We start from the raw sequence: 23,599 nt of genomic DNA, 5'->3' as shown, positions 1-23,599 counted from the left end.
GTTTGGAGTCTGGGGGTGCAAACAAAGCTGATGGTTTTGGAGAGATTGCCGGAGCCAGATGGCCTAGTACTTCCCCAGTCTGGCGGTCCAACTGCTCCCTCCTGGATAATATACAGCCATTTGTTCGGGGATATTTACGCTAGAGCTGTTTCCATGTGAATGTTTGAACAGCATTAAAAACGAACATATTAGCAGTGATGCATTTACCGAACTTGTGTGGCTACACCAATAGACTGTTCTTAGGCCTTTACTTATATTGCTGAGAGGCAGGAAAGAGGAGGGTTTGGACGTTGGTGAATTGTTTATATAGTTGTTGAGCGAGCATAATTTGGTCTTAGCGAGTAATTAGAATATGTAAACACTTGGAATCAAACTAACTGCAATGATGGTAGCACCTACCTCGAAGCTTGTTGTGAGAATTATATGAACTCATACATGTGAAGTGCCTAGAACATTGATGGGCACACATTAAGTGCTTAATAAATTAGCTGCTTTTATTATTTTATTATCATTGCTATTATTAATATTGTCCCATTGGGTTGACAGAGCCAGTTGAATCTACTAATGCAGATGTAAATGTAGTTAAACCATATAAGTGAAATATCTTTTATTGCCCCTGGAAAAGGAAATATAATATGGGGTTGTTAGAATGATTCAGTTTTTATCTTGGCGTTTGAATAATATAAGGGATTTTATTTCTTTGATGCATAAAAGATGCATTCTAAAGCTAACTGCTTTTGGTACACATTCTCTTTTTATTCAGGGCTGTGATATAACTGAACAGCATACTGAATATGATATCATTCCTTTGTAACTTTCCTAAGTCAGTCCTGAAAACAGCCTGCTTAGCTGCTGAAATTACATCTTCGTAATTTGTTCAACAGTAGCCAAACTGCTAATTGAAACAAAATAATTTTTAAAATTTTATCCCACTATTATGTTGAATTGCTCTTTGACACAATTGTTTATGAAATGTCAGATTTGTAGTGTTTTCTTTGGCACAGGTTAATTTTTATCTAGGGCTCCTTCAACCTTCTGGAAATTTCTATGATTACATTAACTAGCACTTTTTTCCTTTTTTTTAAATGACAAGGAGTGGAACTTAGTGGTCAGATGAAATGATCAATCACAGTATGTTGATATTGTAGGTCTTGAAATTATTTTTTGATTAGTTTCAATTCTTGGTAATTTGCTGACAAAGCCTTGTTGACAGTTTGTATTTAGAGGTGCTTTCCTTCTGGTTGAAGGAGGCACATTCATGAACTAATTTTTTTAAGTGAACTGATAAGGTAAAGTGTTATGTTTGGCCTTTTATATGTGGAAAAAAGAGTAACATATTTTCAAGTTTCAATTTTTGTTATAGACCTTCCCTCCTTCCTCATCTCCTCCCTTCCTCCCTCCTTCCATCTTTCTTTTTGTCTTTCTAAATTAATGATGACAAATCTCCTATTGTGTGATTGTAAACAAAAAAGTCTAATAAAAACATTTTGTTTCTAAAACCCTTTTGGATTTTGACAAACCAAAGTCAAAGTATTCTCCTTACCTTCTTTCTGTTGGCCTGGATCACAAGGAGTTAAAACTATTAGAAAAGTAAACAAAGCCATGCTTAATTCTCTGTATTTCCTTTGGCATCCTATTGAAGTGCGATCCTGGTGTATATTCATGGTGTATTTTTTTGTTTTACTGTGTGGTCTTTATCCACAGTAAGTTTCAATTAACTTTTAAAACCCAGTGATGTTTTAGAAAAGCAGGGATGAATCATACTTCACACGATGACTTCTAACACTGTGGCAACCAAGGCGGATTTTCACTATTGATTGATTTATACCTTTTTAAAGATGTGTTAGGTTAGTTTATAATTGGGCATTTGAAATGGATGGCATTTTACCCTCTCACAGTAAAACCTTCTGCATTTTGCGTAAGGATGTAAAAGTTTAATGATTCGTATTTTCTTCTTATTTTTTGTTAATTATAAAACATTCTGGGAAAAACTCTAAAATTTGAAAGTTAATCGAGTTTAAAAATAGTCACATATTTTCTTTCTGCCTAATAGAAGAGGGCATCAAGAAAAGGGAGATTAGTATATCAGAAAAATGAATCTCCAAATATGTCAAATTTTGACAACTTGTTTGTCAATTTCACCAGGTTTTTAAAGTTGAGATGAAGTTAACTCTGTTTATTCTTTTTTCCCTGAACATGCATTCCTGCCACTCTAATGCATTTATTTGCCATTGCGAGGATTAATGTAAACATTATTTTTTACCTGATATGGTCTTTTTTTCTTAGCTTAAAACTTCAACTTGCTTTACCATCAGTTCAACTTATTTAAATAACATATTTTCTGTGCCTTCTCGTTCCCTCCTGCCCATCTCTGTAACAGTCCTCCCATCCTTGCTCCTAACGAACACACTGATTTATTTAAACCATTGTTGGCTTGGCCGCTCCCATAGCAGACTACCTTCCTTGCAGGGAGCAGGCGCATGATTTACTATGGAGAATGAAAATAAGCCTCCTCCTTGGTGTCCCATTGTTTGGGCCCTAAACCAGCTGTCTATTAAAATGGTTTCACTTAAAGTGGTCGCTGCTGTCTCTATGCTTCCGTGATCTCCCAGCTGATCCAGCCTCAATGAGCCTTACTCACACCCTACAGAGGCATATACTTATGTTAGGAAGAAAAGTAGAAACTTTTTCCTAAGTTGGTATTCAAGCGGCCCTTTGCTTTTAGGCTGAACATCTGGCTTTGCTGAACTGTGAACCAGTTCTGGTGTGTGTACTGAGTGGAGGTGGGAGAGAATTGATTGACGTGGGGCTATCAGTGGTGTGGATAAGGGGGAGGTGATAGTGATAGTCATCAAAATGAATTTCTGCCTTAGTGATAGTCATCAAAATGAATTTATCATGGTTTTCTATATTGGATCTCATTAGACTTCTGGCCCATAAACTCTTACTTTATATATATATAGTGTGTGTGTGTGTGTGTGTGTGTTTTTCAACAAGCCTTTTGGGTAACAAAAACTGCTTTTGGTGAGATTGAAGGTGGATCTGTCTTGGAGTTCCATTCCATAGCTAACTAACCCTGTGACACCCAGGTTCCAGTTGACTCTCTTCAAAGGATTTTAGTTTTACACACAAAGTGAAAAGGCTCCCCGTCTCACCTGCTTTTATTTCAGAAGCCACAGAAGCAGCGAGGACCTCTTTCTCTGTGCTCAGGTGCAGGAAAATATGGGTCCGTGGAGGCCCCAAGGAGAAAGGGACGGCAGCAGAAGCTTCATGCTTCGTTTCTTCGCAGAGCTCCGAACTCTTTCTGAGCAGCTCTAGACTCCTGCTTTCATTTTTCTGTGCTTGCTTTCGAGAAAGATTCTCCATCTTGACTCTGTTGCCAGAGGCCAAGTGGCAGTTTGGCATTCGAGATGTGTTACGGAGGCCCTGGGCCTTCAGCAAATGCTGTTCTGTCGCCCCGGACAAAAACATGGGATTCCTGGGAGTTCATGGATTATTGACTGTCTGCAGTGTCACGTGTGTTTTTGCAGCATGTCTTTAGTTGAATATTATCGTGGGCCCACTGATTCTAATGGGATTGACAGCCTCAGTAAAGATAACACATGTCATCTAGAAATAACCAAAACAAGGTCTGAGGTAACTGATACTCCCTCCTCCCCAAAAGAACCAAACTTTTTTTTTTTTTTTTAAAGAGGAGGGAAAACCCCTCACCAATACCTGTGAATTTATTGTATTTACCAAGGAGCTTATGTTAGTTAGCATGACAGAAAACTAAAGTTGAAACAGAATTTATCAGGAGTACGAAGAGAACATACGAAACACAGTGATGATAGGATTTTACAGAAATGAGTGATTAGAATTTTTTAGCACCATGTGTGAGATCTAATCAGTTACTTAGTGTTGTTTTGGCCTTCCAGCAGGGATTGCAGTAAATAGAGCAGGCAGATAGAATTTTGGGGTTTTCAAAATGCTTTCCACTACCTTAATGCATTTTTTCTTGAGTAAAGCAACTTCTTGGGTATTTGAAAGGTTTTTATTTTTTAACAACGCTGGAAAGAATCATCAATGTGAGCCATAACTAGAGGATGAAAATTTGAGGGATAATGTAATATTAACACAATCCAGATGATCTCCCCAAAAGATAGTTACAAATTACACAAGGTGTGGGGGTCCGGCTGGTGACCTCCCATGGACAGGGGCCACCACCGTCACCAAGTGGGCAGAGGTTACTGCTGGGAGCAGACCTAGTTGGCAGTGAGATTTGATACTCTGAGAACTCGGCACTGTATCTGGGGTTCTCCGGCCCTGAATTGTGTAACTTTAAGTCTGAGGAAACTTCAGACAAACCCAAATGGAGGATATTCTCCAAAAGAACTGGCCTGTATTTTTCAACAGTGTTGATGTCATGAAGGACAAAGACTGAGGAATATTCCATATTGGACTCGTAACAACTGAGTGCAATAATTTATATTGGGATTTTTTGTTGTTGTTATAAGGATGTTATTGGGTAATTGGTGAATCTCAGTAAGGTCTTTAGATTAGGTTATTGTATCTGTTAAATTTTTGATTCAGATAATTATTCTGTGGTTGTGTAAAAAGATTCCTTGTTTTAAGGAAGTACGTGCTGAAGTATTTAGGGTGTGTCTGTAATTTACTCCTAAATGGTTCAGAAAAAAAATAGAGAAAAGTAAAAAAGCAAATTTAGTAAAATGTAAACATTGGAGGAATCTGCGTAAAGAATATCTTGGACTTCTTACATTGCTGAGACTTTTCTGTACATCTAAAATTATGCCAAAGTAAAACTTTAAAATAATAAGCTAACCATAAAAAATCATTTTGGTGGGCCAGTGGTAGGGAACTGTTTCTTTTTTAAGCAGGCCCTCTTTGTCATTTTTTAATTTGTTGCTGTTTTTGTTTTGTATGGAGTTAGATGCCTGTATGAGAGCCTGGTCAGGGGTCTCCACACATGGAGTTTTAAGCTTTCCCCATGACTTCCAGGCTCTGAAAGTCCAAGATCCATAAATAAAACATGTTAGAGCCAGCTACAATGTACTGTAGCATCCATGTGTACTAAATAAAGATGGTCTCTGGTTGATTTAAGTAGTTTTATCACCCGGCAGTTGAGGGTTCTGTGAATGTGTAAAAGTAATTTTACTGACAATTTGAAGCTGTGTTGTAGAAGTCTTCCGCAGTGGTGCAGTGTTAAGTGGGTTAAACTGTATCCCAGTGCAGAGCACTGTTCTACTAGTAGCTGTGAGTTTTCCTTTGGCGCAGGTATTAACAGGTAGATCTTCCAGGAAGCTGAAATCGCAGGGAAACTTCCTAGTGTTTGGCAAAATGTTTGTTACACACATTACTAAAAACAGAGGGAAACATCCTGGCTGGTGGGGTGGGTTGGGTCTCCATATTTTGAGAATCATATGTAATTCTGCTTAGTTTCGGGAGATGACTGTGTGCCTTAAGCCCACACAGATGCTGGCGAGCATTACTGTTCGGGTGGGTGTACGTCCTGGAGAGCACGTGTTGCCAGCCCGTCAGTGGGAAGAAGGGTTTTCCCTGGTTGTTGAATCATCTCAGAGGAGACAGTGAGTGAACAGACTCATCGATGGTGCCTCCCCTTGTTTCCCACTGCTCACCTCCGGAGCCTACAAGTTGGGGCTGGAAGTAGTAAATGGGGTGGCAAAGACGTACAACTAGGTGTTCTTTTCTGTATTTGACATCGGTAGGACCCCAATAAACCTGCTGGGTTTTCCTCTTGCCACTGCTTAGGTTTATTTTTATTCTGAGTTGAGAGGACAGACGCGCGTCTCACACACCGATGCAAAGATGAGTATCATTGTAAGGTGGCTGACAGGCCAGACAGGAACGTGCCCCTTCTACTCACTTTGGGTTGGTTCTCACCAAAGGATCAGCCCCGGAGGCTTGAGGCTCCTGAAAGCTAATTAGCCTGCAGCAGGGGTGGAGTGACCAAGAACTCAATTTTGATAGTTTGTTCTCTGCTACTTGACTCCATTCTTAGCTCCACTCCTGCCTTTGTTCACAGGCCATAGTGTATGAAGGCCAAGACAAGAACCCAGAAATGTGCCGAGTCTTGCTGACACACGAGATCATGTGCAGGTAAGAAATATTGTATTCTCTCCCTTTAATTAGCAAAGAGAAGATGGATTTGAATTCCAAATCTAGGTGAACTCAGGTTTATTTTGGGGTACACATTTATCTTCTATTAGGCAACCTAAAAAGAACGGTTAGATCTGAGTATTTTGTACCAAATTGTCAGGCATCAGAGTGGTCCTCAATTATTTATTAGATTTCATCCTGTAAGACATACATTTCCATTTTGATATCATACTGTTAATGGGCACAGAGTAGAACCCTCCCCTTCTTCCTTTCAATCGAGTAACACACAATATGACCCTTTTAGAGTTGATACATGCACTCAACGACATTGCCAGTGAAGTGAGTGAGAGTTCTATTGATGTCAGCAGAAGGCTCTGTTTGCTAAGACTTAAGGTATAGTTCCCCTTTTTAGTTCTCCCACTTGAAAATATGACACTCAGACATAGGCAGCGTTCCTCTTTAAATTGAGTGTGGATTTTCTTTTATGCCCCCCCCGCCCCCAACTCTGATCTCTTAATCTCTTGACTCCTGTATATAACTATGACAACGTACCTAATATTTCTCAGGGTCCCTGAAAGCTATAAACATTCCTGTCATGCACCAATGAGGGTTTTTATTTTTGCATGATATCAGACTGAAGCTACATTGGAAAACAGGCCTGTGGAGCACATTCAGTTCCATGGTCCCCACCCCCCCACCCCCAAGTCCTCCACCTGGGGGAGAGTAGACCAGAGAGCACCTTTGAACTTGCACTTTAGAATTCTTATTCTTTATAAGATAACACTGGTACTTTGCTCCTGATATATTCTGAGTAATTGGATAAAGCATGAAGATGCCACTGTGTGTCAGAGAAAGACTCCTAATTGCTTTGTTAGCCATGCAGGCTCTCCCTGGCACAAAGCAGGCCTGGCTCCTGACTGTGAAGACCTGACCAATGCCGTTAGGACTTCAGTGTGGGCGGGTTTTATTTGCTGCTCATGGACTTGTGGCGAAATCAGTCTACAGGTGGAAATAAATTAGAAAGGGCTCAATGCGTTTCCTGACCAAAATCTCAAATATTAACTTCTTTATCTAGAAGTATATGTGGATCTAAAAATTTCCTTTAAAAACTTAATTCTACTATATTATTCTAAAATATACAGGAGTTTCACAACTTTTTGCTTCAGTGATTTATAAAACTTGTTAATTATTCCAAAAACCGTTTGCTTTTCTCTAACTTTAAAGCAGTAGCAAAATCCAAAAATGTGGCCATAGATTTCTTAGACAATATGATTAAGCAAAAATTATTGTTATACTGTATACAATCATACAATTACAGATGATTTGCATTTCTTTAGGATTAAAGGAGTAAAAACATTTTGAAAAGCATTAAAGCATGACATCCTTTGTATTACTATTTTTCAGACTATTTTAGATTCTCACAATTAGCATGTCATTAAAGTGACTTTTCAGTGTTCTATTACATGTGATTTCAGCAGAACAGGAGACAGGAAGATGGATCTCAACCAACAGGCCAACAAATATCTATATGTTATAGATTTGCATTTCATATCTGTACATGTTTGGACTCTGCAAGAAATAATTCTGTTCTTGAAATCCTTAAAGATATATTACGCCTTTCACACGCAAGCCTACCCTTTATTAATGCAGTTTGTATTTTTCTTGTTCTTGAAATTCATTGGTCCAAAGTACTTTATTATGCTGGGTGCTGTGCTTTACTGCTGACGTTCTTTCTATTTTTCAGAAACAAAAATAGCAAAAATAAAACTCTTAAGCCACTGAAGGCAAATGATGCTGTTTGTACTGCAAGGCTGAAAGGGAAAAGCCATATTCAAAATGTCATCCTGTTAATGTTACAGATTATGGGGTTTCCTGGCTGCCTATAGATGTGTAAGGGTACTGTTTGTTTACCAGGCCTCCGTGACCCTATTACACAACCTGTCATCTATTGTGTGGCTAACAGTTTTTTAAATTGCAAATCTGATGCTCTTTAGGGGGCTTTAGGAAAAAAAAATCTCACTTTCCACATCATCCTATTTCTCTTGATTTCTTGCCTGTTGTAAGTGGAAGTTGGGATGTGCTGAATTTGCACCAGGGGTGCAAATGCAGGCTCAATTATAAGCATAAAATTAGAGTCTGTTCACCATTAATCAGCCTGGCTAATTGCTATGCACCACCATTAGCCATATGGTGTGAAAGACAGCTTGCTCTCCCCAAGATGAAATTTCTTCATTGCAGACATGAAATAGTGAGGGCCCTGGATTTTAAAATAGCATGTTTTAGATATTTAATTTCTAAACAACTTTCTGCTGTGCTTTCTATCAAGGCTAACAGCACAATAAAACTTTGCATTTATGTCACAAAAGCTGTGTATTTATAGTACGTTGGAGGGATGGTAAAGGAGGCACAGAATTTACATCAACAGGAAAGGGCTTGGGATGATTCTGTTTTGTTGCAGGGAAAGGAGGAAAAAAGTAAAAAAAGAAATAAAAAGGAAGGAAAAGAGAGAAGAAAGTTGTGTCTCAGGTGGTTACAAATTTAAGAAATCTGTTTTGTTCTGGTGTGAGGATAACCCCCTGGCATGAGCTGACTAAAGGACTCAGATTATAATTATTGCCACTCTTTGAGGCAAAACCTCTGACTTAATGGCCTAGAGCTTTCTGTGGAATTCTGGCAGAGTGTCCACATTTTCGATAAATAGGAATCTGTCATTACATTTTGCTAATACCTGGCCGTTAAAGTCTTAAAATAACATGGCCCCCATGAAGGATTTTTTTTTAAAGCTGGAGTCCATAAGGGATTTATTTGATTATAAGTACATCTCAACATCCTGTGTTTAAATGAGAGTGGAAAGTAGGAACTATGCTTGGTAGACGGGCCCGGCTTCTGGCCTCCTGGGCAGGCTGAAGCAGATTTCTCTCCAGTGCACAGGACCATTTCGGGGGTGGGCGCTCTGTGAAGGAGAGTGGTCTCTCCCCATTGTCAGTGCCTGGTTTCTGGTGAGGTGTGAGTTGGTTCTCAGGGTTAGCCTCTTCCTTGATCTGGCCTCTCCTTCCTTCCTCTTTTGCTGGCTTATTCTGATTGTGTCCTTCAGATTCCCACTTCAGCATGCTCATTTCAGGGACGCATCCCTGGCCTTTGTCCTCAACTAAGGCCCCTTGTTAGGTGGACAGTCCTCTTCTGACAGCCCTCAGCATGTTGTAACAGTGGGTGCACAGTCCAGCTTCCTTGCTATAGCAGGGAAGTTACACAGTTTTCCTCTGTGCCTTGGGCCTTCCATGTATGAAAGTGGGGAAACTACCTATTATCCCATAGGTGGCTGTTAAGATTAAATGCTCTAATCCCCATAAATGTGTAGCATTGTGCCCGACACATAGGGAGTTCTGAACGTCTGTTGTTATTATTTATAGTAGTAGCAGTAGTATTAGTAGAGTATTCATAGTAATAGAAGCCGAAGTAGTAGAAGCCAGAGAAGTGACACTGAGTGTCTAGCTAGGTGGTCGGCACGTAGTCATTCAGACGGAAAGGCTGAGGAGAGAACTTCGAAAGGAAGTGATGTGTCTACAAAAGTATTTACGTACTTTGTGCATCCTAGGTGTGGTGCTTCAGGATGTTTTCATTCATTGTTTAAGCACCTGCGGTGTGCACAGCACTGTGGGATGCTGAGCCAAAAAGGAATGAGTCCTGCCGTGGGAGAGCTGAGAGGTGAACCGCGTGGGCTGATAAGTGGACTGCACTGTAGAGAGGTCCACCGTGAGGAGACCTGAGGCGAAGGACTGGGGCCGTTCAGAGAAGACAGGACATACATACACGCAGGCAGGCCGCAGCCACAGGAATGAGGAGGAGGGTGCAGGAAGAAGTGTCTGGGCCCATTTTTTTAGTGGTCCGGGCAGGATCTCTCTGTGGAGAGGTTGCGAGGTAGTTGGCCCTGTGGCCTGGAGCTGGGAAGAGAGTCAGGGTGAAAACTAACCAACTTCAGAGCTCTCTTCCTAAAGGTGAGAGTTGAAGCTGTGGGCCCACAGGGGATCAACAACGGTGGGAGAGTAGAGAGCGAAGAGCCCTGGGATGTATTTGTGGGGAGTAATCACATGTAGCAAGGAGGGGTGCTGTGCTCGAGAATTAGGGGAAAGCAGCTTGAGCGGAGAGGCTGTAGAAATAAGAGGAGGGTGTTTCAAAGATGGGGAGCCATCCCTGTACAGGCTGGGGAGCTCCAGATGGACAAGAAGCCTGAGAAAAGCTGCAAAAGGCCCCGAGTGAGTGGAGCCAGTTTTTATGGGGGTGGCAAGAAGTGAGGGAGACTCTGGCAAGGAGAAAGTTGGCCAGCAAAAAAAAAAAAGAGAAGCAAATCTTTGTCTTATTTAAGAGAATAGGAAGCCTCGACAATGTATGTAAACTGAGGGAAAGAATGGACTTATTCTACAACTATTAATCAGACTCTTCAGTTAATTCCCATATCTTATTCTCCAGCCACTTTGGGTTGTTAGGTAAGATGTTTTCCTTTTTTTACTGCAAAGCTTAGAGATTGATACAATGTTTTTCTCCGGTTGAGAGAGCCTCTACTTACGGAAAAAAGTTGCATGTTCCTAAGATGAGGATGTGCAGGTCCCACGGCTAGGAAACGTCTGTTTTTTGCCCTGATTGATGGGGCTACGTGTCAGCTCACTGGAGATGCGCCACCTGTGTCAGGCTGCTAAGGAAGAGACTCCTTGGGTGTGCAGAATTGTCCAGGCGATGCATGAGCCTGCTGGGGGAAAAGGCTGCTGCTTTGAGTCTGCAATGTACTTAGGGCCCCACGGGCTGGGTACCCACTCCTGTGATGGGCCCTGAAGCTCTCCTTTGGGTTGTAGGTTGAGAAGGGATGTGAAATAGTGGGAGTCCTGCCCACGACAAAGCAAATTAGGGAACTGTAAGGCCCTGATAGATGCCTGCTTTAGGGAGCCAATACCAGGCCTCACACACAAGTAGGAGCCTAAGAAACACCTTTTTGAATAGAAGGAGACCCATCAATCACAGAGTAAGGAGGGCATACTTATCCCTGTGAGTCCTTGCATTACCACTGTGACTTTTCCTTTGAAATGCTGTTGTGTCTGCTGCCTTATGTACTGTATTGTTTCCTTCTGAGCCCTCCAGCCATCCTTCTTGGGTAAGGCCCACCTTGTGTAAGGTGGAGGTTGGTGCCCATCTTTCCAGGTCCTTCTGAGTTCAGCAGAAGAAAGTCGGGGAAGTCCGCTCGGCGCACAGGGGGCTCCTGTGGGCAGGAAACACTGTCACGGGAAGGCAGACAGGCCTTTGCTCTACCTGGTGCTGGAGTTGGAGCTAGGGAGCTGCAGGGGCTGGAGGTCAGCTCAGGAGAAGGGAAGACCTTCCTCCCACGGATGGTTGATTTTTAAATTTTTCAATAGGAAAGTCATAATGCAGTGTAAAGCAGAAGACTGAAGATTGTATTTCAGTAAAATATGTACCCCCCATTCTTCCCCATTTGTATCCCACTCCCCATAGGTTATGGCTTTGAAGTTTCTATGCATTTATTAAAAAAATATTTTCAGAGTTCCTAGAGTGTGCCAGGCTCTGTTCTAGTTGCTGGGGATATGAAGGTGGAGAAAAGATCTGAGATCCTGTCCTCGAGGGGGTTCTATTCTAGTGTGAGAGTCAGATAATAAAGGAGACAACCAACAGGTGTAAAATATAATGCAGCGAGTGCCGGGAAGAAGGGTGAAGCAGAATAAGAGGCTAGGGTGGTCCGGGGGGCCAGGGAAGGCCTTTCTCAGGCATCGACTCTGTGCAGAGATGTGTGTGAAGTGAGGCTGTGAACTGTGCTTGTGCCAAATCCTCTTCCCCTCCCTCCCGCTCCCTCACGTTTTTCCTCCAGAAGCAGGACTATGCCATACATAGTATGTTGCAACTTGGTTTTCTTAATTCATACTCTAATGTAGATTTCTTTTCATGAGAGTGCATAAAGACCCGCCTTCATTCTTTTTAAAAAATGTTTTATTTTAATCCTCACTCGAGGACATTGTTTCCATTGCCTTTAGAGAGAGTAGAAAGGAGAGAGGTGTGGGGAGAGGTGAAGGGAGGTCAGGGGGCAGTGTATGGGGGGGAGAGAAAGAGGGGGGAGGGGAGAGAGAGAGAGAAACATTGATTGGTTGCTTTGGCAAACATACCCATACTGGGGGCATTGAATCCACACCTACAACCTGGGTCTGTGCTCTGACCAGGAATAGAACCTACAACCTTTCAGTTTTAGGAACTGTGCTCCGACCCACTGAGCCACACTGGCCGGGGTTCACCTTCGTTCCTTTTCATGCTGCACAGGGCTCCATATACACCTGTACATGTACATACTGTAACACACACACACACACACACACACACACACACACACTTGTAGTTAAAGTGGGCTCCTACCCCCGACACTGTGCTGTTGTCGCCCGGGTGCGGAGCGGAGCCCCGGGATCCCATTTGGGGAATGCTGAGATGCAGTGACGTGACCCGAGAGACAGGAACCTGTTGGGCTATTTTCCACCCTCTGACTAGAGTTTTTTTTTTAAATAAGTGTTAGGTGACCTCCAGCAGCCCCCTCATTCCTTTGTCCTCTCATTTTATTCCTGTTCTATCCTTCCTCCTGCGCTTCTGTTCAAATCTGCCTGTTCCCCGCGTCCCTTGGGGCACAGCACAGAGGGGTGGTTCTCACTTTCGCTGTTTTTCGATTCCTCTGCTTCTCTAACACGCATTTTTTATTTTAAGGAGATGGGACAGTGCTTCAGTGAAAGGACATGTCACCGGCCGACTGTGGGACTGGCCTTTGGGAGGTGGTTTAGTGTATGTGGTGGTGCGGGGGGTGAGTGGGGGGAGGAGGCCCGCCCTTCCATCAGCAGTGCCTGACCATTGGGCAGCTTGGCTTGCTTTCTTCATCGCCTCTTTCCTTGGGTTGTCCTCCCCTCCCAATGCATTATATTCATTTATGAAATTGACCCATCAGTCTGATACTTGGGCTTAATTAATAGAACAGAACTGTTCTAGTCTAGGCCTTATGCTACTCCTCAGGTAAACAAAATGGACAGTGTCTTCCTTTATGAAGGACATGAGTTAATGAGGGAGGGGTATGGAAGGAGAAAGACAGGAACCAAAACCACGCAAATTGATATTTAAGAATGCAGTTTGCATTGTGTTAGGAGCCCTGAAAGGAAACACCAGGAAAAAGTGAACTTGGATTAAGGGCAGGTGTCAGCGCCAACCTCTCAGAGGGAAGAGCCCAGAGGCCGAGGTTTGAAGGGGTCCAGGGGCTGCCTGATGAGGGAGCGGTCAGAGGAGGGACAGAATGGGTTAGGGGGCCTGCCCTGGCCTGAGCCTGGGGCCAGACTGAGCTTGCCACATCAGAGAGACTGAACTTGGACAGCGAGGCTGCAGCTCGGCAAGTTGGAGGAGAGCGGCCGGAGATTGGGAGGTGGTCTGGCATCATGTCACGCCATAGATTTATTCTAAGTGCTGCGGGAAGGTATTAAAAGGTCTTGGGCAGTGAGGTGATAACAGTCCCATTGACGTTTGGTAAAGGCCACTCAGGCTATCGCAGGGAGACCAGGTGAGAGGCCACTGGAAGAGTCCAAGGGGAATCAAGGTGACTCAGACCAGGGTGGTGGCAGTGGGGAGGGAGAGAATCAGATATGCTTGAGATGTCGGTTCTACCCCAAAGTTATCATTGTGCAAGTTGGAGGAGTCTCTGGTGGGCATTTAGTCTAGGCGGGCCCTTGGTGAGGGCACGTGGTCCCTGTGGCCTTCACTGGCCACTGCTGTTTTGGAAAGGAAAGCAAAGAAAAAGGCAAACAGACAGGAGACACAGGCCATCTCATTCATGGTTTTCTCCCTGGGTAAAGGGAGCCTTGGCCTCTGTTGATGGGCTGCTCTTGGAGACTTGCTTCCTCTGCAGAGCACAGGGCAGCCCTGCTCAGACATGGGGGAGGAGGCTGGAGGGGGCAGGACCTGGGAGAGACAATGATGCTGAGCACTTAGTAGGCCTAGCCTTTGGGCCAGGCTTTGCACCCTTATTGCATTGAATCTGCACCCCCCCACTCAGAGGTGGGTACAGCAATTGCTCCATTTCACAAGTGAGGAAAGTGAGACCCTGTGAGCGAGAGCACGTTGCTCAAGGTGATGTAGGTAGCTCCGTCCAATTCCAGAGCCAGTGTTCTTGGCTACCGTGCTCTTCTGCCCTTGAAATGTAGAGGCTCAGAGCTCAGGGATGATGAGTGGAGTTTTGAAGTGATTTTTTTTTTTACATGCATCCCCACCACTGTACTTCTCATTTCTTGTTCCCTCATGTGTCTCTTATGCGTTGGGACACTTTGGGCTTTCTGTCCCCAAGTACTGGTGTAGCAGAACTCTGGCCTAGAGGAAATAGTTCCCTCTTAATCAGAAAGACAAAGGCTATACATGGTGGAGTGGTTCTTAGCTGGGGTTTTGAAAGAAGGAGATACAATTCTTGCTATTGCTTTCTGCACATATGAGAGACGCACAGAATTAGCACCAAATTTGGAAGCCGATTCTCTTCTCAGGGATATAGTTACAGCCAGGAAAGAGACTTCCCAACTTTGGTGAAAGACTCCCTATGAAGAAGTATTATTTCTGGGGCTTGCAAGTGAAGTTCAATGTTTGGTTCTCTCTGGCAGCTCTAAATTTAGGCTGTATGATTCACTGAATCCAGTGTGTGTGTGTATGTGTGTGTGTGTGTGTGTGTGTGTGTGTTCACATATGTGTGCCTGTGTAAGAAAAAGGGAGGAAAGTGCATTTTGCTTGTGATGCATGGTAATGCACTTGGATAACTTCTTTCCTTGGCTGGTCAAACACGTGCTTTTATAGTGCACTTCTGGGTGTCGACTGCCCAGTGGACACATGCTTTATTTGCAAACGAGGCTCAGATGCTAGGCTTCCACTGACCATGGGTAATTTTCAAAAACCATAATTTTTTAGTTTTTAGAAGCATCTCAGTTAAAACCAAACAAACAAACATCTGAGAGCCTTGAGGTCACAGCCCGGGTGGGATTTGGATAGTGGGTTCTTTTCTTGCCCATGGCTGTGTTTTCTGACCTAATAAAGAGTGCCCACGGTCAGGGCTGCTGGGCCTTCGATCGACTGTCCGTGGTGCTTCCAGAGAACTTAAGTGGTGGCCAGCTCAAGGCTCAAAAGCCAGAGGACAAGGCGATCTCCGTTTCCTTTTATCTTGTTTCTTGTTTGTCTTAATTATTGTGCTGTACTTCTATTCTCATGAAGATGGTTCAAAAGCAAACACTCACAGCTTTATTTTAGAATGCCTGTGGTTGAAGAAAATGTCTCCCATACAAAAGAAAGAAGAAAAAGGAATCCATTTAACACAGAATGACTGGAGGGGGAGAAATCACTCATCCCTCATTATTGACGCGTTCCACACAATTAGTGTGATCTTGAGGGAAGAACGTTTGAGCCACCCACACCCCTGCACATTCTCATTGGGTAGATGTGATAATAATGCATTTCACAGTGAACTCTTCCAGTACCTCGGGCAGTGATGGGGAGACCCCATCTTGGGGCTGTCAGTCCTGGCTCCCGGAGAGTCCCTTTGCCTCCCTCCTCCTTCGTGCAGGGAGAGGTTAAGCCTGGCCATTAACCCATAGGTGACCCAAATAGAATTTTCTGTCCCAGGGATCCGCTGATTGCCAGGTATGGCTTTGTGGTAATTCTAGCATTTGCAACCCAGCAATTTGAACCTTCTGTCTGCCTAAATGATGATTTTTACATTGTAATGGTTGTACTAAATCCTTTTGCTTTTGCTCCATAGCCGCTGTTGTGACAAGAAAAGCTGTGGCAACCGAAATGAGACTCCCTCAGATCCAGTGATAATTGACAGGTAGGGACCACTCTACTTTCACTGGATTCTTATTCCTCGTTATAATGAAACACCTGCCTCGTGTCGCTCATGGGTGAGGGTTAGAAATGCATGTGGCCAAAATCTGCCTGTTGGCCACGACCTAATCTGCGCCGAGCTCTTGCGATTCCTGGGAAAGCCGTATGGAATGTTCTTTGGAGGCCTGTTTACTTGGATTGCTCTGGTTTCGTGTCTGATTCATGCTCCTAAAGAAATCTTTTTTTCTTTCCTGACTTTCTGTGGCTCAGTCCTCATGCTGTGCCAGGAAGCTTCAGGAATAAAATAATAATAGTTTGTGATTTATGAAATGTGGTTGGGTGCTTATAAATATTTAACTTTTATTTGAAAAATGTTTGAATCATTATCACTTTTAGCTACAGTAGTTCTGTTGGGTGTAATCCATCTACATGTTAAGGTTTTATTTATGCATAAAAAGCAGTTTTAAAGAGATCTGTGAAGCAAGATTTTCTACCGTTATTTCCTGGGTTTGATTGTAGCTCGTACTGTATTGTAAGTTGATTAATTTATCCTGCCTGTCTTAATTATCGTGTTTTTAAACAGATCCATATTACTAATCTGACATGACCAAGTAAATCACTGTGGAACAATAAATCCGTTTTAGTAGTTCGGTGCCATTTCAAGTCAGTGTGTGCTCATATCATGCAAACTTGCATTCCAAATTTTCCTTTTACATTTTAATTATTGAAATTCATTGTATGGGAACATGTATGGTAAAACATTTGTTCTGTGGCTTTACTCACTGAGAGTTAAATGGCCTGGGAGGGGTCTAGATACTGTCGGTTGTCAGCCAGGGGAGGAGCCGGCACTCTCCGCTAGCTGGGAAAAAGTCTTACAAGTAAGACTGACTGGTCCCTTATTGAAGGACTCTACAGCTGAACAAGAGCCCCATTTGGGGGTTGGTAATATCGATTTTTGACAACTTCCCCCCACTTACCTATCTTTCCCCAATTCTTTACCTTTTACAGACTTGCTTTATCATTTTTTAGTTAACTGAAAAGCGTTTGCTTCATCGTAATTTATGACAAAACATTGATTATTGATTATGACTCATGTGGTTCTTTAGGCTTAAGTCTAATTTTGATTGTCAAGTTGCTTTCTAAAGCTTACAGTTCAATCCAATATTTTAAGTGACTATTTCTTGTTAATATTCAGTAACAACATGCATTTTTGCCTGATAAATGTGTTACTCTATGTGACTCAAAGTAAACACAGGTAAATGTTTAATATGTGGTGAGATTGTGTGCTGTCTCTAGACTTAGAATAGCTTGTTTATCTGTGAAAGTGGGCCTGCCATTCACCCAATTTTTTTTTTCTGGCAAGGGACGGTAAATTTTCAAATGGGATAAAAAAGTAAGCATAACCTTTATGCTGTTTGTTTCACTTACATACACCTCTCCAAAATACCATTTGCTATCTGAAGTGTGTTTTTCTTACTCATCCATTAAAAAGAAAGTGTTCTGATCAAAGGCCCCGCCCCAATAGTCCCCCAAACTTTGAAATAAGCATTTTGTTCTGCTACACAGTTCCTTTTGGTTTCGATGATGACAAGAGCCTTACCTTGCCACCCTCAATGAAAACACTTTTTTTTTTTTTTGCTTGTGAATGGGTTAAGCTTTTAAGTTCTTCGTTTGGTTTTAAGCCATGACTCTGATATAGAAGGTTGATATGACTGTGGTTTGAATAACATTTGATTTTGACCTGTTCCTGTGGGTTGCGATGGCATAAGAAACTTGACTCAGCAGCTCTGTAATTAGCCCGGCCGTGTTTTTGAAACAGGATTGTGTTACCTGGATTGCATTTAGTGTGGCTTCTATTGTCGCCGCTTTGCATCTGTCCCAGTAGGGCACTTAAAACCTTTTCTTGGCTGGGGTAGTTCAAACAATTTAGGCAAAATAAGTATGCACTTTATACTGTTGGTGGCTTTAGAGATATTACTCATGACATTTATCCTTTTCATTTTTTTTCTTTTGGGTTTGACAAAGTAGAAAACAGTGTGTAGCCAATGTTGGTCTCTTAAGAGAGGAGAACGTTAAAAACAGCTGAAACCCAGTGCGTCTGCACAAGTCGCAACATATGTTTATTTGCTGGCTGTTGCCACTGTCTCCCGTGAACTGTCTTTTTAAGCAGGGGTGCCAGCTGATACGCAGAGCTCCATTTAGCTATTCTTATTTGCATCTGAGTTTTCAGAATTTATTTGTCCTTCAGTCTGCCAAAGGTTTTAAAAGCTCCAGTCTTGTCTAGGCTGTTATGTGAAACTTCCATTTTTAATGATGAAAGAAGAGAATAGAACAAGAAAAGAACTTACACAAGGAAGGGCAAAATAGAAAAGATTTTTCAATTCTCTAAAATTGCTGCAAAGGGGGACAAAAAAACAAGGAAGGCAACCATGTTTGAATTTCATAGTTTCCAATTTGATTCTGTGTTACCGATTGCATAATATCTGTGTGACATGCTTAGGGTTTGATTTGTTTTCAGATCTCCAGTTGTGAATCTCTGCATGTCTGGTAAAAATAGGTTATGGGGCTGCATCATTCTGTAGCAGAAGTAACTGTTTCTACAAGATGCATATGGCCTGTAATTATAGAGCTGAGGGTCTAGGCATAGCGTTAGGGTTTAGCACAGTTTTCACACGCAGTTGCCTTTTGGGCACCAATAATTTTTACCTCCTTTTGCTTGTCCTTCAGATTTTGGAAGAACGCTGCTTAAAAAAAAAAACCCCAGACTTTTAGCAGTGGTTATTCAGGAAAACTATTTATAGGGTAGATAGAAGAGGCTTTCTGGTTGTACGGCAGTGGTGCGGGGTAAGCTATTTCTGTGTTGAGTTTTGGCTGTATTATTTGCCACCAGTGACTTGGGGACATCAGCTTGGCATAGTCTATTCAAAAAGTGGAATGAACAAAATGAGCAGTAGTATACTATGTTTTGGAAAATAGATTTCTACTTTGTCCTTTTATAATAGCATGCAGAAAGTAAGAAAAACGATCCTTTTGACAATTGTGACAATTTGTCGAGTTACGTCCAAAAAGTTTGTTGGAAAATTCCTTCAAACGTAGGAAACGTGCATCTGGAGTTGACTGCCAGGTTCTATTTCTGTCTGATGCCAAGTGGTTTGATTAAGAATTGTAAAACCCAGGCTGTGCCCAATGATCCAGATAGTTGGGCTGTGTAGACATGGGAAATGTCAAATATATTATATTTAATAGCTGATGACCAGGAACTAATAACAGCAAATTTTATCATTGTTGAGGTACAGGGCTATGTGTAGTAATTACTGTTAAAGTAAAAAGCAAAAAATGACTTGTGGTTATTGAATTAAGGTTGAGATTGATTTAACATATTCACACAGTAACTCAGATTTGAATTTAAAAGGTTTGCAATAAAATTCGTGTTTAGAAATTGAATAAATTGTAGTTTTATTACCACATTGGATATCCTTGTGTCCTAACCTTTTTCCTTGGAGTTATCTTAGTTCAATAAATAAAACCTCATTAGACTATTCCCATTTCAACGAGTTTATTAAATTTTGCAGGAGTAATTAGCATAAGCTGTGCTAATTTTTCTGGAAGACTAATGAGGGAGGTTCTTAATTAGGTTTACTTTGTAAGAATCAGAAAAAATGATAATGGCAAAAGTCACATAGGGTAGTCTGAATTGGGAACCCAGTTTTTCTGAATCCATAAGGAAAAAAAAAACCCTTCCATTTTCTCTGTGGAACCTTCTCTATAAATGCCTGAGCTGAATATATTAAGTGTGCAGAATGTTGTTCCGTACCTAGTTAGTTAGGATTACCATCCACTCTTGATGTGCTTCACCAAACTCTTTATTCTCCTACCCTTGCCTCAGTCAGCTATCTTTGAGTAATGGCATGGATGAATACAGATGGTCTTACATGTCTTTCTCCAAATTATACTGTAGGATTCCTTCCACACAGAGCCCGAAATTTTTTTTTTAGCCAGATTTGTGTCACTTATTTTCAGTAGAGCAGGAAGGAGGGCGACTCCATAGTTGTCTGTCTGTTTGGGTTTTCAGTTTAGGACCAGTATGATTGATGGAGTTGTTAGACCACTAAGAAAGGGGGAAAAATAAGACTCCAGTTCTTTATTTCCTTGTGCTGTGGATTCTGAGCAGTTAACAGTGGATTTTTAAAAATAGAAATAATTAAGGATGAAATTCTTGCTCAAGTTACCTTCTCCTGTCTTGTGCGAATTTAGACATACTCTACCCTGCAAGTTTGGAGTTCCTCACAGCCAATGTTAAAAAATGGATTTTTAAAGCCTGTCAACTAAGATACCTCTAAAGGTTTAGAGTTTGCTTATCATAACCTTAAAAGATTTGTCTTTTCCATTCACACAAATTCTTTTATCTATGTTTGAGGTGTAAGCTTTGCCATGTAACATAAAACTTATAATGTATGTATGTATACACACACACACACACATTTCATAGCATGAGAAACCTAGCCTGTTTCTCAATTCCTAAGTGGAATTACTATTCTTCCACTTACTCGAGGATCTCCTAAAAAGAAATAAAAGCCTATATATGTTTTTTTCCAGTATTAAAAAAAATTCTATTTAAGTAACATTAATTTGATTTTTTAATGATTATTAACTGACTTTGAATGTTCAGGGGTAAAAATATTAGAATGCTTATTTTACCTGTTGATTTTATGTTATATATATATATATATATATATATATATATATATATATATCACATAGATTTTCTATTTATATATTATAAATAGAAAAGCTTAACCATGTCAGGGTTGTTCAAAGAACAGTTTTATTTAAGATCTAATCTTCACCCAAGAGATACAAACACTTTGATAGGAGTTTTCAGAAAAGTGCATCATTGTCTTATTACCAGGCTGATTTTTTGATTACATTGATCCTGATGTATTTACATATAACATGTATGTTCATTTGTATCGTAGTAAAACTTTAGAATTCGGATGTAATCATGCGAGGGCTTTTCAACCAGTGAGCAAGGTGGGCTCTGTCCTAACGCCTGTATCGATCATCACAGACTGTCAGGGCATCCGAGCCCCTCAGCAATCATCTGTCTTTTATGGACGGATGTAAATCTCCAAATTCATGAACAGTTTTTCTTTTCTTCTTTTGTAAAATTAAAGTCCTCACCTAACATGAACATGAAGATATACCTTTATTAAAGCTTCAGAAGAGGCTTTGACAGAATTTATTGGCTTCATTTCATTGACCTTTCAACTCTTAATGTATTTGGTCTGCATCCAGTTTTTAGAAGGACCAACTGCTCAACATAAGCCCCGTGTAAGAAACACGGATGCCTGTCTGGGAATCGAAAAACCAGAGGTGTAAATGCATTTTTTGGAGTTCCAATAGCCTTTATACCACCTGATTTCCTAACCTTGAGTGCCAGGTTAAATAAAAAAAAGGAACTCACCTCTTAAAACAGCCCCAGGCAGGATAATTGCTGTCTTCTTGGTTGGTTTGGGAGGTTGCATTTTTCTAAAAGTGACAAGCCGGCGTTGACACTGAGCATGAATTTACGGTTGTGTATTAACTCTGCTATATTTAAACATTTGTTTTCTCAGTGGGAATTCATATGTGATTATTAGGAATGAGACTTATGTGAGAGAGTATCGTTCTAAATTTGATCACATATCAGATAATACCATTCTGAACATGAGATGAGCCCCGTACATTTCTCTGCAGTTTGCTGCCGTGATAGGAAGATAACAAATACAATAAGCTAATAGCAGCCTATATCCCATTTGCTATCCGCTATTCCCAAATACACAACAAGGGTACATTAACATGCATTTCAGATATGCTGACAATGCATCATAATGCAAAGTCTCTTTACGTGGCATTCAACGACTGCAGACACTTCATAATGAACAACAGTGGTTTTCCTGTAAAGGAAATAATGGCAGCAACTTCCAAGAAATATATTCAGAGAATCAACTTTGCATATTGGTAGCTGGTCTGGGGATGTCAGCTCGCGGTGTGGGGTTTTTGCCCCTTGTCGTCATAGCTTTGCTTTTGTAATGGTTCTAGAAAAATACAGAAATGCAGGATGAAGTCCCCTGTGTGTCATCTAGCAACTTCGCAGCGTCATTTGGTGATGAAAATATATCCCTGCATTAAATATGCTTTTACTTTTCTAAAAAGAAGTTGTTTCAAGTGGGTAAAGACCCTTTCAAGTGCAACTCTTCGTGGATACATTTTCCTTGTTTCTCCCTATTGCCAGCACCTGCTCAAACTCTCTCACAGAAATTGACCAGTTTTTAAAAACCTCTATTTAGAGGTCCTTGCATACAAAGCGATGGTATTTTGGTGATTTTAAATTGTGCGAGGGACCATTTGAAATAGACGGTTAGTTCTTCCCTCCTCTGCCCACAGCCCATCCCTCCCTACCCAAGCTGTGTAACTGTATACTGTCCAGGACAATATAAAAGTGACCCAAATACTCCAATTGCAATCCATGAAATATGGTGAACAGTACAGGTTTGTCTTTGGTTGCTTGCTGCCTTTAAAGGTGTGGGTAGATGAAGATAAATCTCCCTCCCAAACTCTTTCTCCAGTTACAAGCCTTTGTCCGGAAAGCAAATGAAGGTTTTAACGTTACAGTACTTATTGTAATAGAATTTTAATTGCCTTAATCCTGCTGAAGTGTGAAGTTGCATGTGTGTGTGTGTGTGTGTGTGTACGTTCATGTTCATGTGTTTTTCATCTGGTGGAGAATCAAAATGAAAAAAAAGCAAAACGAGGAAACTGCCTATTTCCATGGGAGGCAGGAGTCCTGTATGGTAAATGCGGGAAACTTAATGAAACTGATTCCGAGGAAGAGGATGCCATTGGCGTGTGATCCGTGTAATGTATATTCTGCTTTCAGCAGGAACAGAGTGGGCTTCGGTGTGCTTTGGGGATTTTTGTTTCTGGAGGTGAAGTGCTTGCTGGTTCCCGTTCCAAACTTGTCTCCAGACCCGACTTGAAAAGACTTAACTAGACAAGCTGGCCAATTACATGGCTGGACCCCACACAATCACCTCCGAAATGGCACTTGGTAACTGTACCGTCCCTCTGGCCGTTCGAGGCACAATAGTTGGGTAATATAATAAAAGGAATAGTGTTAGCCAACACGTCTTTAATAAGATATTGTCCGTGCCTTTGCCATATGCTGCCGAGCAGCCTCTCACTCGGTGGGCCTCTTGATTCCTCTCAATAAGATGATTTCAAATACTCTGATCCCGAATCATTGACATGAATACAAAAGCCCAGTGACATCTCATAGAGGCCTCTTAGCTTTGCTTTTCCTCTCGTCCCTTCCCTCTTTCTTCTCTTTTTACCTGACAAAAAGCTTATAGACACTTGGGCTCTGTCTCGGTGGCAGCATGGGGGGCTCCTCATGAAATATAAAGGAGGAGAAAGGACTGACAGGGGCCCGACAAGCTACAGAGTGAAGGGCCGTAGATTAAAAGTAAATGCCAGTAAATCCTACCCTGTATACACTTACTTGTTCTTCTATTGTTTTCTTTAACGCGTTCAGGTCCAGGGCAGGGGGAAAAAAGAGAAAATGGTGATC

General features: G+C 41.6%; 1 protein-coding gene across 8 annotated transcripts in view; it reads left to right on the top strand.

The window, feature by feature from the left end:
* The window catches only part of EBF1 (EBF transcription factor 1), a 380,950-nt gene that overhangs the window by 8,239 nt on the left and 349,112 nt on the right, over nucleotides 1–23,599 (top strand). For all 8 annotated transcript variants that reach the window (XM_037046891.1, XM_037046185.1, XM_037045547.1 and 5 more), the window contains exons 5-6: nucleotides 6,044–6,117; nucleotides 15,926–15,994. In XM_037046891.1, the coding sequence (XP_036902786.1) occupies nucleotides 6,044–6,117; nucleotides 15,926–15,994 (143 nt within the window). The remainder of the gene's footprint in view (nucleotides 1–6,043; nucleotides 6,118–15,925; nucleotides 15,995–23,599) is intronic.

The sequence above is a fragment of the Sturnira hondurensis genome, unplaced genomic scaffold, assembly GCF_014824575.4.
Source record: "Sturnira hondurensis isolate 20B ecotype Veracruz unplaced genomic scaffold, ASM1482457v3 Scaffold0000022, whole genome shotgun sequence".
Classification (NCBI taxonomy): domain Eukaryota; kingdom Metazoa; phylum Chordata; class Mammalia; order Chiroptera; family Phyllostomidae; genus Sturnira; species Sturnira hondurensis.
The sequence above is the reverse complement of the archived record's forward strand: the minus strand, read 5'-3'. Positions and strand labels throughout refer to the sequence as shown.